Raw genomic sequence first — 17,420 nt, 5'->3', positions numbered from 1 at the left:
TTGCATATTTTGAAAAAATAACTACATGAATCAGCAACCACCACATCCTAGTAACTTGGATTGGCTGTGACTAAAAGGCAGCACTAAAACTCTGCAAGCATGCTCAATCAAATCACAGCAAGAAAAAAAGAAACACTTGGACTGCTACAGAAGTAGAGCATCACAGGTTAACCAGTTGCTAGACTCTCTAGATTTGAACATCATCCATACGTTGTTGTAACACTTAAAAATTATAGAAGTAGAGCATCACAAGTTAAAAAGTTGAAGCAAAAGGATAGCAAGTTATAACATCATGAAACACCTTAGTGAAAGTGAAGAAATTGAACCGATGCATAATTTCCATCAATCGCTCTCTTCCAGACACATGAATTACTAGCATTGGTCCAGTTGCTTAAAATCATTCAATTTATGAACCGTAACCTGAAAAATTAAATTGGAGGTTTTGATAAATTTCCAATTAAACATGCATAATTAGGTTATAGATCATGGTAAAAACATTTGATAAACCCTTTATATTATCGAATTAATAGCCTAAAACTATTATTCAAAGTATCGAAAAAAAAAATTGTTACATGTATTCTTGAGTTACAGGTGAGCGAGATGAATCTACACAACATAATAACATCTGAGATTAGAAAAGTTAGGTTAAAACTTTTTAGTGGAAGTTAAATTGCAACAAAGAAAAACATAAATCCTAAACTAATTACCTGAATTATTGAAGAAAAGAGTGCAAAACCCAACCCGTTTACAAAGAGAAGGGATAAATCAGGATGTTCGATGGTGATAATGATGGGTCTAGTGCGATGTTGCCATAGGTCTGTGTTTTTGGTAGTTTACAGAGAAAGATTGAAACTGTTATGATGACTGAGAAGAAGATGAAAAAAAAATTAGGGTGAAAATGAGAAGAAGATGAAAAGTTTGGGATAAAGAAAAATCAAATCGATGAAGAGAGGGTAATTTTCTACAGTTATGGATGTTATTAGGGACGAAGGAGACTGGAAGTTAATTAATTTTCAGCAGTTGGTTTTCTTGGTCCAAAATTAAACGGTTGAAATTTTATCATATCAAAAGTAATCAATGCTCTATATAATTTTGGTTTTATATTAAGATTTAAATAATTATTTTTTCAATTAGCAACAGATAATCTGTAAGAAACTTTACGTTAACTTTAGCAACGAATTTTCCGTTGCTAAAGCCTGTTGCTAATATTAAAAAAATAATATATGTGTAATCCAATGCAAATCTGTTACTAAATTTAGCAACGGAATTATCCGTTGCTAAATTCAGATGCCAATAGCCACTGTTTTTAGTGGTTGGTTGCTTTTCAAAATATTTTTCACTCGAAAATACATCAAAATAATATTTTATTATTTTTTAAAAATAATTTTTATATCAGCATATCAAAACGATTTAGAAATATTAAAAAAAAATAATTTGAAGTGAAGAAAAAAATTTAAACAATCAATGTTTTTCAAAAAAAAATTGAAACACGAAGGAAAAAACAAACAAGTTAAAAGATTTATCCTTTCTAACCACGAAGAAAACTTATCAACTAACTTTTAATAATAGCTTGGCATTGAATTCTAACACACATGACTTGAAGCACTGCGTTTCATATATTTATTTATTGATAAGCCAAAGACAACATGAAAAAAACCCAAGTAGAAAAGGAAACCACTTCAAGAGAAAAGAAGCATTTTGCAGTAACAAGCTGAAACAAGCTAAGCCGAGAGCCTGGGAAAATGGCAGCAGACACGATTCACGGTACCGTTTGAATGACTTCTGGTAACTATATATCTTGGAGAGGAATGGGCTTAACAAACAATGACGCCAGGCGACCATGAGTCTCCTGATCTTGAATTCCATACGCATCTCCAGCTTCATAGAAACTCTGAGCAGTCCTTGCAAGATCCATTGGAATTCCCATGATTTATTTAGAAAAGGGATATGGCTTCAATATCTCTACATTTAGCTTTTTCCACGTCTCGTGTATCAAATATCGTACATGCTCACGAGCTTCTTGTTCAGTCGCTCCAGTTTCATGCATGTAACACTGAATTGATTTTGGATTATCACCTCTAGCAATCTCATCCTGATTCCAAAATGTAGAAAAATCAAAACACTTTTAAGAGAAAAGTAAGAGAATAAATTTGAGGAAAAAAAAATTATATACCGAAGATGTTCCTAGATCATCTGCGAGTCGTAGAATCGTTGACGAGTGACGAATTAAGTCAGGATATTCCATGCAACATCTTACAGCCTCCTCTGTCAATTGATTTGTAACCAAGAAGAAAGCATGCCCTAGTATGACTTGTCCGGATATTGACAACCAAGCATTATCAAGGTATTCTTGTAGAGTTGGTGTGTATCCAGCGTAGTACCACTTTGCCTCTTTAAGAAATGCTCGACATAAATCTCCCCACTAGTTCATTTGGAATCGTATATGTCAAAAACTATGGAAAGAAAGTTTTTCAAACTTACAAAAGCAGGGGAAGATCATTTATAGAGAAATTAAAATCAATACCAATTTCTTCAGGGAAGGAACAACATTTATTCCTTGTTCTTTAAGAATATTGTAACCGATTTCATTGATGGACTGGAAGAGAGCAAAGAAAGATATCTTCATGTAGTATGGCAGTTGGTCCAATGCATTGATATCCCAGCTGAAGGAAAATTGCATAGTTTAATGCTTAATATTTCAGGTTTAATTTTCCAAGAAACTAGCAATCGAAAAAAGTAGCATACAAAACAGGTCTAATGATAGTACCAACCTCTCAATAACATCTGTGAAGACCTCAAGTTCTTCGAGGGTGCCATACACATCGTAAGCATCATCTAATGTTGTTATCAGAGCATTAACCCTGGTCGCCATTTTTCGATAATATCCAAACTGAGGCTCAAATACCTCTCCTACCGCCCACAAAGTGTTCTCCATCAATCTGTCCCTGGTGTAGAACAACTTGTTTCCTAGATCCATACTAGTCCACCACCTAACATTAATGGAGAGTATAGAGCATTTTTTTCCTTAAGAACATTTCATCATTATACTTTATGAAATGCATGCTTCTCCTAATTGTATACTTTGATGCTTGTCATATATCTTCTTGGTATTCGGACTTTATGAATTCACTATATGTTATAGTAAAAAACACCTTCTGAATCATTTTGTTTTTTTTTTTTATTATTATTTCAACTTCCAAGCTACAGAGTGCTTTGATTAACACTCTTTCTGTTCTATAATGTAATAACATGTAGGTTGTATATGTTCCTTAGAAATAACAAACTACCATATAAGAAATTGAGATAAAGAACATCAAAAAGTTTAAATTAAGTAAATATTACGATAAAAACAAGATTTATGTTATTTTAATATTATTAAATCCTTGATATATGGTTTTATGAGTTTTTGGTGACCTGCTAATACTTTTCAAAGAAAATATACGACTTTCATGTGATATTTAAATTTAGCGGAATGTAGTAGAAGAGGTGTCAATCATGACACTTTTTCCAATTCATAAAAAAATAATCAAATGAGCTATTGGTGAGGTTTACCCCACTTTTCGCAATTACTAATTTTATACCTTGATGCATGTCTTATGTCTTCCTGGTATTTTGCTTGAACCATGTTGAAATCCAATCCAGAAAACTCTAGAAGGATGGGGTTCAAGTCCCTTTTTCTTCCATATGCATCTATGAACCATCTTGCTTCCATCCTTTGCATCCTCCAATGCAGTGGAAGTTCCAATGAATGATTCACCAACAGTGAAAGATAATGATCTTCATTCTGTTCCTTGCTATATTCCTTGAGATGTTTTTCAGAAAAATCTCTCGCTTCTTCTAAGATACTCTCACCATTTACTAGATAATAAGAGGCTTCATATAGATTTAGCATCCCTTTGACATCATCGCGAAGACAATTCTTGAAGTTTCCTTGCTCATCCTTGAAGCTATTGAAAACATCTGCAAATAAAAGAATTGCTTGATGAAGGTCGTTTAAGCTAAGTTTAATTGATATACACATGCATATAACTATGAGTATATATGTATAAAGACAACCTTGAGGCACATTATATCCATGCTGCCTTAGCAGTCTAAATTCAACAGAAGTGGCAAACAAGTCCTCTTTCATCTCTCTGTTGTCTTTTTTATAATCAGTCCACCTGCTTTCCAGAATGCTCTTTATCTCAAGCTCAAAGTGATAAGCCACTCCAAGTCTTTGGAGGTTGTCAATTAGCTCCAGTTGATATACAGCATCCAATGGTTTCTCAAGCATGTCCCTCACAGTTTCCTTCAGCTTGTTAGCTTGTCCTGTGTATGGCTCTCCCTGCATAAATATTTATAAAGGGTTTTGTTAGCTTTCCATGGTTGGAAATATATAACTGCGCTCCTGAGATATCTAAGCATAATGGCTGGTCAAGTCTGGCAAGAACAAAATGATTTCACAATTTCTTTTTTTTTTTAATGCTGAAACCAGTTTATCAATCACAACTAAATATCTCTTTTATTAAGTCATTATTGTATCCAGTCATGGCCTAGAATACGATCAGATCCATAATGACTACAGCACTCATGAAAAGAAAATTATAATAATAAAGGTAATCGAGCACATATGTAAATATATTTACCACATATTCACTTGTCAGTGACTGAAGAAACTTATGATCCCAGAAGGGAGTGGGATAATTTCCAGAGCGCCTGGCAATGCTTTGAACACATGTTTCGGACGCTACCATGCACCGAACTTGGCTAGGGAAACAGCGATTTCTTGATAATCCTAGTGAGGTGCGACTTGAAAATGTCAGTTTGGTGACAGTACTGATAGGGAATAGAGCAAGTTGGTAAAGAGCCATTTCAGAAGGTTTTCTTCTTTCCAGGAACGCAAATTAGATTTTACGAGTGGAGAATGCAGATCTAAACTAGAGGCCTATATATATATATATATATATATATATATATATAGAGAGAGAGAGAGAGAAGATTTATCTGGTATCTTCTAGATCTATATGTTTTTTCCTCTACTTGAAACTACTTTTGTTCAGATATGATATCCAAACATAGTTCTAACAAGTTATTTTGGTGTTAATAAAACATAAGGACTTGTTAGTTTGAAGATTGTACTGAAATCACTATCATAGTTTGAGGACTAATTTGTAGTTTGACCTGATAATAAACCTCACTGATTAATTTTCCCAATCAAAGTCTTTCTCCTAAAATAAATGTGAATTAAAGAACACAACTTGCTGAATTATTGAATTCCTAGACCGACAAAGTCGGGTCTATTTCATCAAGATTAATTTGTAAGACAAAATCTTTCACATTTATATCATGTGAGATTATTATGAATTAACATGAGATTCAGGGGCCCACAAACTTTGACAGAAAAGAGGAAACTTTATTGATAGAAAGTATAATTATAATCAATCAGGTAAAAGGTATATATTAAAATACAATTAAACAATTATGAAATTAAATTACAATATTTGATTATTTAAATTTTTTTATTTTTTCTTTTGACGTGGCACTTGATTTTCTTCATAATTAATATTTGTATTAATTGGATTATAATATAAAATATATTACTTGATTTGTTTTCTCAACAACTTTAAATGTATGATTTTTATCTTTTCTTTGCAATCTTTAAAGTTGTTACTCAATTTTTAAAAAACATTTATGGTAATTATAGAATAACTTGTAATATCTTATTACTTATTTTTTAATATTATTTAAAAAAACAGAATGAATATAACCCACTAAAAATAATAAAAATATCTTCATTAAATTTTTTTTATCATAATTACATCTTTTTATTTTTTTAAAATAGACCCTACAAAATATTAAAATATCACTAATTATTTATTGAGCACCATAAATTACTCCAAATATTTTTGCGTTGAATTAAAACCTCACTCCTGCTTGTCTGGCCATTTTAACACATGACTAGGATTAAAATCTCTTTCAATATATGATCACTCATATGGAATACATTCATGATTCTTAGCTATAAGAGATTTTTGTTAATGAAATAGGCATGATTTCGGCTTTCACCCATATCAAAGCAGGGAAACCATGAATTTGTGAACGAAATAGGCATGATTTCGGCTTTATAATCATAGTCGTAAGACTTGATCAAAGGATTGATTCATAAAAGATCATGAATCACCTGATCAACCTGCATGTCCCATAATCCAACTATATATTTTTATTCAAATATCATCCTTTCATTTCTTTTTAAGAAATTCTTATAAAAACGTGACTACTGAATTAATCAAATTTCATTGGGTTATGTCTTGTCAACACACTTTGGGTCCTGGATTTTCCGGGTTTGGTTTAACATCTATGTTTATAACACCCAAATCTTATTAGATTGTACATTCAGATTTATTTTCATAAAATTTTAGTTTTATTTAATTATCTAATTAAAAATCACACTTGTTTTCATCAGAAAACTCATTTGATACATTAAGACTTATTTTTAAACGTATTGATACATGTCCCTCATCATTAATGAAGGATTGGACCTTTCATTGGTGTAATTCAACTACTAGTATATCGGACTAGTTATGTGACCCGTGTTTTATCGCTGGTCAAATATTTTTGTTTTCTATAAAAAAAATTAAGTAAAAATCAACAAATTTAAGTATACATGTAATTAAATAAATCAAGAACTATATATGTGAGTAAATAAATAAAAACGATTATCCTAAGCTCGTATAAGGGTCCTATGGATAGCCTTATGACCCAACATGAGGCCAACAACAACCATCGACTATATGTTTGGGTTTAGAATGATTTTAAACCCAAAAAATTTAGGTCTGAAAATTTTTCCAAACTCAAATGCGCTTAGGCTTAAAATGTAGCCAAGCCCAAGGGAATTGAATCTTGCATCTTGTTAGACCCACATGTGTTTAGGCTCCGCGTGTAGCCGAGCCAAAGAGATTTGGGTCTGGCATCTTGCTAGGCTCACATGTGTTTGGGCTTAGCGTATAGCCGAGCCCAAGGGATTTGGGTCTAGCGTCTTGCCAGACCCACATGCGCTTAAGCTTGAAACATAACCAAGCTCAATTGAGTTAGGTCTGACATCTTGTCAACCCTACAAGTGCTTAGGCTCAGCGCATAACCAATCCCACATGCATTTTGGTTCAGCGTGTAGCCGAGCCAAAAGGTGGTATGTCTAGAAATAAAACTAGACTCATGTAGCCAGAGCCTAGTATTCTGTCAAGCTTATGCATGTTAGGTCGTCATCCTGTCTTTGGCCCTTGTATTCATGGATCTCTTAAGCAAATGAGTTGCATATAAAATATGTTGATCCATCAATATATATTAGAATTTTCTAACATATATAATATAATGAAAGGAGATTTTCCATCACATTAACACAATTCTTAAGTAGAATAATTACAAATTTATTCATACAGCTCAACTAGAACTTTCCTAAGAATATTTGAATTAACTTAATCTCTTCTTCCGTTGGAATATCTTTTGCTTTGTTTTTTCCTTTACCTGAAACTATTTAATGAGTTATTTTGGTGTTAATAAAAGTTTTTTTTAAAAAAAAAAACTTGAGCTTGAAAATCGACACTTAGTCACATGCAAGAAGTCGAAAAATAAAGATCATACATGTAATCAAATAAATCAAGAATTATATGTGTGAGTAAATAAATAAAAAAGATTATCCTAATCTCTTATAAAAGTCCTAGGGATAGCCTTGTGACCTAATATGAAGCCTATAATGACTATCGACTATATGTTTGGATCTAGAATGATTCTAAACCTAAAAATTTTAGGTCCGATATCTTTTCAAATCCAATGCGCTTGGGCTCTGCACGCAGCTAAGACCAAAGATGTTGGATTTGGTATTTTATCAGACCATATATGTTTAAGCTCAACATGTAGTTAAGCCTAAGGGATTTGGGTCTAGCATCTTTCCAGACCCACATATATTTGGGCTCAGCGTGTAATCGAGCCCAAGGGATTTAGGTCTAACATCTTGCTAGGCCTATATGTGCTAGGGCTCAAAACGTAACCAAGCTCAATGGAGTTAGGTCTGATATCTTGTCAACCCCGTAAGTGCTTGGGCTCAACGCGTAACCAAATCCAATGAAGTTGGGTCTTACATTTTGCCAAGCCCACAAATATTTTGGCTTAGCATGTAACCGAGCCCAAAGGTGGTAAGTTTGGAAATAAAACTAGACTCATGTCGCCTAAGCCTAGTACTCTATCAAGCTTATGCATAATAAGTCATCATCCTGTTTTTTAGCCTTCTATTCATGGGTCTCTTAAGCAAATGAATTGCGTATAGAATATATTGATCAATAAATATATATTAGAATTTTCTAACATATATAATATAATGAAAGGAGATTTTCCATCACACATTAACACAATTCTTGTGTAAAATAATAACAAATTTATCCATACTCAGTTAGAACTTTCCTTGGATAATCACTACTAGAAATTCACCTAAAACCAACATAATTACCAACGAAATAATTATGTTGGTAAATTGCGGTGATAATTACCAACAGCCACTATTCCATCTGTAATTCAGTCGGTATACACCGACGGCCTCCTTCCGTTGGTATATACTGACTGAATTACAAATGGAATATATAGATTTTGAAAGAAAAAAAGTGGTTCGATGTTGTAGAAGTTTTTGCGGGTGATTTTACCGATGGACTTACCGATGGATTCAAACCGAGATCTCCGTACAGTACATGACCAATTCACCGTTAGACTTACTAATGGAATCTCCAACAGAATGAGTCTGTCGGTGTTTCCATTAGTAAGAGTTAATATATAACCACTTTGCCAACTCTCTCCTCTCCTATTTCTCCTTCTTATTCCCTATCCCAATTTTCCCCTCCCAAACTGCAAACAACCACCTCCTAAAAGAAAATCTCCCTCTTCTCAACACAAGTCGTATTATCATTTTTTGTAAGTAAATCTATCTTTTTTAATTTTAACATTTAAATGTCAATTTTATTGTTTTTTTTTTAGTATATGTATTTTGTTAGTGCATGTACATGTTTTATTGTTATTTATCAAACAAACTTGTAGTCTAGAAATAATTTGTTTTAGTTTTTGTAAAATTGTATTTGTTTGTAAATTATTGAAACTTTGTTGAATTACCGAATTACATATGTTGTGGTAAAATAATTAATAGCTTGTTTAACGAGTCTGTTTTAATTTTTATCAATGTTATTGCGGAGTTGTAATTTCCGTAAATTTATATGTATAAATTTGTATGGACATTGATAATTGATAATGAATATTTATGAGAAGTTTTAATTAGTTTCTTGGATAATCTAGAGGTAAACCAATATTTTTACAAATTTATTTACCTAACATAGTTAATTAATACATGTTGTCATCATAATTTTATAGAGGTTCGATAGAAGTCATGAATGATCGTTCATGGATATATCGAGATTCACCCCAAGGATTACAGAGGATGGATTATTGTAATAGGATTTAGGGTTTTATTAATTTCACAACATCTATTACGAGAAATATTAGTGGATGTGGTATTAGGTGTCTATGCAGAAAGAGTAAAAATAAAAAGTTTCTTCATCTAGATGTTGTAACAATCCATCGTCTATACAAAGGGTTCATGGAGGATTACTTGTGTTGGTACGCATACGGATAACTATTTGTTCGTAATGAGAGCATGGAAGAAAGGATGGTTGGGTCAACTTCTAGTGCTAGCAACGTACATGGAGTTGTAAATGACAACAATAATCCTTACAGGAATATGGTGATAGATGTAATGAGAATGAATTAAGGTAATGTCAGTCAATGTCCAATCGTAAAAGAAGAACCTAATGCAGATGCAACAAGGTTTTTTTATCTGTAGAAAGATTCTGACGAACCATTATGGGATGGCTGCACGAACCATAGTAAATTATCGGTCGTATCACAGATGTTCACCATTAAGTCAGATCACGGGTTGAGTAAGGCCGATTATGATAAAATTATCGAATGGACGGAAGGATTTTACCTGAAAGGAACAGGTTGAAGGAGAACTTCTATATTGCAAAGTCTATAATGAAACCACTCTGTTTAGGATGCCAGAAAATTGATATGTGCCCTAACTTCTGCATGTTATACTACCTTGAAAATGCTGAGCTGACCGAGTGCATGATATGTGGGCATTCCCGTTACAAACCCAGAACTGGCAGGGGAAAAACTCTCGTGGCATATAAAAAAACTTAGATACTTTCCAATCACACCTAGATTGCAGAGGTTATTCATGTCACCAATGACTATTGAGCACATGACATAGCACTAATCACATGATTTGGTTGATGGAGTGATGGTGCATCCTTTTAACAGCGAAGCATGGAAACACTTTAATAGTGTGCATCCTTATTTTTTAGCTAAATCAATGAATACGCATCTTGGGTTGTATATAAACAGATTCAACCCATTCGGGTCATTTGTTGCTTCTTATTCATGTTGGCTGGTCATACTCACGGTTTATAACATGCCACCAGGGATGTGTATGAGGCTGGAGTTCATGTTTTTATCTACTATCATACCTGATCCGAGCAGTCCAGGCCAGAATATAGATGTTTTTCTTTGACCATTGATTGATAAGTTGATGTAGTTATGGTCCTCCAGAACTTTGACTTGTGATATATCGAAGAAATGGAATTTTATTATGAGGGTGACTTTGATGTGGACTATCAATGATTTTCCAGCTTATTGAATGGTTTATGGTTGGAGCACGTATGGAAAACTAGCATGTCCATATTGCATGGAAAACAACAAGGCATTCACGTAACAAACAGAGGTAAAGTTTCTTCTTTTTTAATGTCACCGTCGTTTCTTGCCAACAAATCACAGGTACAGAAAGAACAGAAAGGATTTCTTTGTTGGCAGAGTTGAAAAGGATGTTGAACCCCCGCGTCTTTCTAATGAAGAATTGCATGATGTTGTATCATAGTAGAGTGACATTGTGTTTGATTTCCAATCAGGTAAGCAAAAGTTTTCTGGTTTTAGGTGAACCCACAATTGGGTAAAGCAAAGTATTTTTTAGGAGCTTCCTTATTGGAAGACCAATCTCCTCCGCCATAACCTTGACGTCATGCACATGGAAAAGAACGTGTTTGAGAACATTTTCAACATCGTCATGGATGTGAAGGGGAAGACAAAGGACAACATCAAGGCTAGATTGGATATAGCTTTGTCCTGTAACTATAAAAATATGGAGTTGGTTTTTTATGGGTTACGAGTCGCAAAACCAAGAGCAAGCTTTATATTAGAGAAAAATACACAACTACTAGTCTACAAATAGCTTAAGAGGCCTCGTTTTCCTAATGGACATGCCTCGAACATATCAAGGTTGATTGATATAGAGGAATGTAGATTGTATGGAATGAAGAGTCTTGACTACCACGTGTTTATGCAAACACTCATTCCATTCGCTTTTTGTGATTTGTTGCCAAAGGGGATATGGGATGCACTCACGGAGATCAGTCATTTCTTTAGAGATATATGTTCCAACAAATTGAATGTTGACCACATTGAAAGGCTTGAAATGAATATTATTGAGACAATATGCAAACTTAAGATGTTATTCCCTCCATCATTTTTTTACTCAATGGAGCATCTCCCAATACATTTACCGGTCCATTATAGATGGATGTATCCATTCAAACTATTAGATATTATAGTTGCAATGTAATTCATATATAAAAGTATTTTCTTTGTTTTCTTAATTGAAAATATTTGATTAAGTTCATGTAGGTACTTGTTCAATCTTAAGCAAAAAGGTTAAGAACAAGGCACATGTTGAGGTTTCGATATGTGAGACCTATATTGTTGAGGAGATCTCAACATTTATTTCGTACTAACAAGCACACAATTATGTTCTATTTAACTGTGATGAGCTGAAACCTTTTATTCAGTAAGTATATATACTACTTAAACTTTGTTAAGAAGGTATTATTTATATATTGTAATATCATAAACTCATGTAATTCGGAACAACCTTGTAGGTAACATTGACATTATTTATTGTCCAATAACTCACAGCTGACCGAATCCCAAATCTTTCAATTACAAGATGAACAATTTGTCATATGGTTTAGAACACATATAAGTACTCATTATCTGTTGCAAAGTTATTGTATATCATTACAAAATTCTAGTTTACTGTTCATTGTTGTCTATGATATACAAGATTTATCAAATGGAAAGGAGTGATGCTATTTCATTGACTTCACTAAGCTTGGGCACTGAAAGTAAAGTTAAGCGTTATAACGGGTATTGTTTCAATGGATATGTGTTTCATACTGAAGAATACGGGCATGATAGAAAGACATACAACAACAGTGTTTGTGTTAAGGGTTCGACTTGTAATGAGTTAAAGTTGACTATTATGGTAAATTAGAAGAGGTCGTCAAACTGCAATATCTTAGCTAACAAAATATAGTGTTTTTATTCAAATATTATTGGTATGACACCACTGACAGAGGAATTAGAGTAGATCTTCAATATGGTCTGGTCGAAATCAACTCATAAGCTAGACTTCGCAACATAAACGATGTCTTTGTTTTCGTAAAGCAATGTCAACAAGTTTATTACATATACACCCCTTTCTTCAGAAAGGACCGATCAAGAGTTGATTGGTTATCCATTTAAAAATGAAACTCAGGGGTAGTGTCGAGGATGTTCAGTGTCGCGGGGTGCGCGACGTCGCGACGATCGTCCACCCTCAATTGTGTATGGGGGGATATATCTATCAGGTAAATATGGGGAGACAAGGAGTTCTTTGTCTCTTAGCAATAAAAAATGGTGTGGGAGTCGCCACCTAGTATTTTGGTCACTAGGAACCCTAACTGGTCTCAGAGATCGGGCACGGGGACTGGTTGCGTAAAGGGAAGGTATTAGCACCCCAAATACGCCCTATCTAAGGTAAGCTGCTCTGTTTATTTGTCTGATAAAATTCAAGGTCTCGTTGTGTTTTCTAGTTGTTGGCCCTTCTATGGTTCAAGAAAAGTCCTCCTCAATAAGGAGGTCCTTATCTTATCGGGTAAAACTTAACCGTTCTAATGTCTATGACAAAAAAACATATTTTAATATCAGGAAAAAAAACATTTTTATATATAAATTCATAATCCCAAATCTGAAAATAAAACAAAAATATTTTTTTTAGAATTTTTGAAATATTGGCCTAGTTCTCATGGCTTGAATAAACTGGTTATTAAAGCCAAAATGCATGCTAATACATATATCGTTTTGAAATTTTCTTTGTTGTATGAAAAATATGATGTTGTAATATTTATATATATATATTGGAGAGACTAGGCCGTATTTTAAAACAAAAACATTTTTTAATTATGTATATTTTTTTTTTGATGTTTTGACGCAAATCGGGTATTTTAATACTGGGTTGGTATTCTTACGGTATAAAAATATAACCAAATATTAATCTACTTTGATAAAAAAATGCAGAAAAATCAACAATATTTTTAAAAATATTTAGGAAATTTTTGAAAGCAAAAGACATTTTTATTTTGAAAATCTTTGATGTTTTGACGAAAACCGGGTATTTTAAAACCGAATTTGTATTTCTATAACATAAAAATACAAACCAAAATTGATCAAAATACAATAATAAAATTACTAAAAAAAAATACATATTTTTTAAATAATTTTTACAGAATTTTCTTAAATTTATATATATATATATAAATAAAACAAAAATATATATAATATATAATATTAAATCGGGCTGGGCCGGCCCAACTAACTGGGCTGGGCCGGTCCCAGCCCCAATTGTTGCTGGGCCGATGTCGGCCCAAAATGGTTTGGGCCGATCTCGGCCCAAAACTATTATTTTATTCTGGGCCAGGCCCGGCCCATAAGACAAGACTAGGCCAGGATCCACCTGGCCCAGACCAAAACGGGCGGGGGGAATTATTTTCCCCCCACCCCTGCATGCAGAACGCTATTCGTTCTGCATGCAGAGAAGGAAAAAAATAAAACGCAAGGATGAGGGAGAAGGAGGGTTACCTGGCGCGGAGGCTGGTGGCGGCGTCTTGGCGAGGCTGTGGCGGAGGCCGGTGGCTTACGGACGGCGGTGCTGCGGCTGTTTCCAGTGGCAGAGAGTGAGGTTGTTCCGTTTCCTTTTCCTCCCGTTTTCTCTCCTTTTTTTCTTACTCGTTGGTTTCTCTCCTCTGTTTTTTTTTTTCTGTTTTTTCTGTTTTTTCTTCCTCTCTGTTCTTCTCCTTTCTCCCTTCTTTCGGGTCTCTTCCCTCTCGGTTCCCCCTTCCCCAGCGTCCTTGGATCCCATTTATAGAGCCAAGGGCATGGCTTTTTACAGCTCACATGGGGGGGGCAGCCGGCTGGTCGGCCATGGGCGCGACTGCCCAGGTTCGGTGGATGGTGCGCGGTGGGTGGTCGGCCATTGTGTTCGGTCGGTGGGCTCCAGGCGAGAGAGAGAGGGGCCGGCCAAAAATTCAAAAAAAAGCAACATTTTTTCCTTCTTCCCCGCTGCCTGTTCGGGGGGAAGAAGAAAGATGAACAGTGTCGTTCAAAACGACACCGTTCTGCTCTTTCCTTTTTTTTTTTAATATATGAAACGGCGTCGTTTTGGAGAAAACGCGCCGTTTCATTTAAATGTGGCGCCAGAACGCGCCAAAGTCCAAATCAGCCCTCAATCATCTTTTGTCCCTTCAATTGCATCCCTGCCGAATTTCGGTCTTCGCCCCCATAGTTGGCCGCGTTTTTCACTTTAGTCCTTGGCCTCTGATTTATGCAATTGAGCCCTTAATTGATCAATAAACTTCCAATTTCTTCAATTAGACCCCTGAATCAATTAATTCCAGCCCCCTACTTGCGCGCCTTCTCCAATTTGGTCCCTGGTTTCGGATTTCTTCAATTAAGTCCCTAATTGGCCCTTAAACTTCAATATTTATGCAATTAAGCCCCTGATTTGACTTAATAAATTCCTAAAAAATATATTTTGGCTCCAGAACTTAAATTTCTTCCAATTAAAGCCCAAATTGACTTAAAAATCAATTTTTCTTGCAATCAAATCCCTTATAAAATCATTTAAAAATCCAATTAAATCCAAAAACATCCAAATTTGGGCTTTTCTCCTCCAATCCAAATTTTTCTTCTCAACAGGGCTCTCCTCCTTCAATAATATATTGTCAAAAATCCAACCTTTGTATTTTTAACCTCATTGAACAATTTTCCGACAATTTTCTGAGCGCTTCTGCCTCCTGTTATTTTTTCTTAACCTCCTTTGGCTATATATATTTTTATATATATATATTTTGTGGGGGACCCAAAAATGGGTTACAACAGATGCCCCCTCTTTATAATGCTTACGGAGCAGAGATTTTGCGCAGTAAGTTTTATAAAGATAAATCCCAAAACAGAACTCCCGGAACTGATCTGGTTGAAGCTTGATTGATCCGATGCTTGTCTTTTATAGCAATCTCAACTTGGAATCCCATCTGGCGATTCCTTTATTTATCTTCTCTTTTTTTACCAACATGAAAATACGAGGTCACATCTGGCGACCTCCAAATAGTGAAGCACAAGATCCCTTCTGGCGATCTCCTTTAACTTGGAATCCCATCTGGTGATTCCTTTTATTCAACATGTAATATGAGGTCCCATCTGGCGACCTCAAGTAACGAAACACGAGATCCCTTCTGGCGATCTCCTTTAATCAACTTGGAATCCCATCTGGCGATTCCTTGTAACCAACATGAAATATGAGGTCCCATCTGGCGACCTCCTGTGATGAATATCGAAATACGAGATCCCTTCTGGCGATCTCTCTTAATCAACTTGGAATCCCATCTGGCGATTCCCCTTTTTTTTTTTCTTTTTACGAGGTCCCATCTGGCGACCTCTAAATAATGAAACACGAGATCCCTTCTGGCGATCTCCTTCGACTTGGAATCCCATCTGGCGATTCCTTTTTTATTCAAACGAAAATGGGGTCCCATCTGGCGACCTCCAAATAGTGAAATGCGAGATCCCTTCTGGCGATCTCCTTTATTCAACTTGGAATCCCATCTGGCGATTCCTTTTAACCAACATGTAATACGAGGTCCCATCTGGCGACCTCAAATAGCGAAACACGAGATCCCTTCTGGCGATCTCCTTTAACTTGGAATCCCATCTGGCGATTCCTTTTTATGAAAAAACGAGGTCCCATCTGGCGACCTCCAAATAGCGAAACACGAGATCCCTTCTGGCGATCTACTTTAACTTGGAATCCCATCTGGCGATTCCTTTTATTCAAATGAAAAACGAGGTCCCATCTGGCGACCTCCAAATAGCAAAACACGAGATCCCTTCTGGCGATCTCCTTCAATCTTGGAATCCCATCTGGCGATTCCTTTTATTCAAAGCTGACATACGAGGTCCCTTCTGGCGACCACCTTTGACAAATATCGAAATACGAGATCCCTTCTGGCGATCTCAAACAACTTGGAATCCCGTCTGGCGATCCCTTATTACCAAAGCTGATATCGATGTCGTTCTTCCTGATGGCAGGGTTCAAAACTTTTCATTTTCTCTCTATTTCTTGTTCTTCTCGTTGTTCCAGAATCCACTACGGTTCACAACCGTGATTCTTTGCTATCGCCCACTATGATTCTTTCTTCGTCTCCAATCTTGCTGGAATGTATTAAGAACTCCTCCTGCAATGATTCAGAAAGCATATATGCAATGATTTATGATTAGATGCCATGCATGCATTCGTACCTGATTTTGAAACATAGGCCCCATCCTCTTCTCCTAGTTCATGAGACTCCCTCTTAACATGAGCTTGCTTTTGAAGTCGTATGCTGGATTCATCTCTCGTGTTGTCTCTGACTTTCTTCAAGTAGTCCTTTTCCCAAAATGTATGACTTGTTATTGCCTCTTTGTCATGCTTTTGTCAAATGCTTTAGCTTGGTTTTCAAATCTATAGGCTTCCGTACATTTTAAACACGGAAAAATTTTCATGAAAACATCTCTTATTGCCCCCAGTGTAGGGGTGTGATTCTAGCCTAGGCTTTTGTATGGAGAAGAAATTCGTTCAGCCGATGCTAAACTTTTTAGGTGTGATAACAACAAGACATGCACTGTTGGGATTAATGCAAAAATGATTGTTGTGAGATCCATGCAAAAGAGAAAGAAGTCAATGGCCAAACTTTGCTTTATTGATTTAGGAGCCTACATCAAGCATAATATCTTTTTACAGAGTCAGAATTCACAGGTCGAGCTAGGTCTTCTCCATCCATTCTAGCCAACTTCAGCGCTCCTCCTGAGAATGCCTTCTTTACTACGTAAGGAACCTCGTAATTCGGTGCCCATTTGCTTTGATCGTCTCCAGGTAACGACAATATTTTCTTCAATACTAGATCCCCTTCTTGAAACAACCGCGGTCTAACCTTTTTATCATATGC

At 35.3% G+C, this 17,420-nt stretch overlaps 1 protein-coding gene across 1 annotated transcript; it reads right to left on the bottom strand.

Moving 5' to 3' along the window:
- Positions 1 to 1,593: 1,593 nt before the first annotated feature.
- LOC133700212 ((-)-alpha-terpineol synthase-like) lies at positions 1,594 to 4,905 on the bottom strand. Its single transcript, XM_062123754.1, has 7 exons — positions 4,626 to 4,905; positions 4,057 to 4,324; positions 3,582 to 3,960; positions 2,772 to 2,990; positions 2,525 to 2,663; positions 2,174 to 2,422; positions 1,594 to 2,092 (listed from the first exon to the last, which is right to left on the bottom strand). The coding sequence occupies exons 1-7, from the start codon at positions 4,848 to 4,850 to the stop codon at positions 1,931 to 1,933; spliced, it is 1,641 nt and encodes a 546-aa protein (XP_061979738.1). The 5' UTR covers positions 4,851 to 4,905; the 3' UTR covers positions 1,594 to 1,930.
- Between the last annotated feature and the right edge of the window lie 12,515 nt (positions 4,906 to 17,420).

The sequence above is a fragment of the Populus nigra genome, chromosome 1 (genome assembly GCF_951802175.1).
Source record: "Populus nigra chromosome 1, ddPopNigr1.1, whole genome shotgun sequence".
In the NCBI taxonomy this organism is placed as follows: Eukaryota; Viridiplantae; Streptophyta; class Magnoliopsida; order Malpighiales; family Salicaceae; genus Populus; species Populus nigra.
Note: the sequence above shows the minus strand (reverse complement) of the source record. Positions and strands in the feature narration are given on the sequence as shown.

Coding starts and splice junctions, on each gene's coding strand:
- LOC133700212 (XM_062123754.1), bottom strand. CDS start 4,850: ATGGCTCTTTACCAACTTGCTCTATTCCCTATCAGTACTGTCACCAAA. Junction 2,991..3,581: donor GACATAAGACATGCATCAAG/GTATAAAATTAG, acceptor CATTAATGTTAG/GTGGTGGACTAGTATGGATC. Junction 2,664..2,771: donor TTCACAGATGTTATTGAGAG/GTTGGTACTATC, acceptor ATTTTCCTTCAG/CTGGGATATCAATGCATTGG.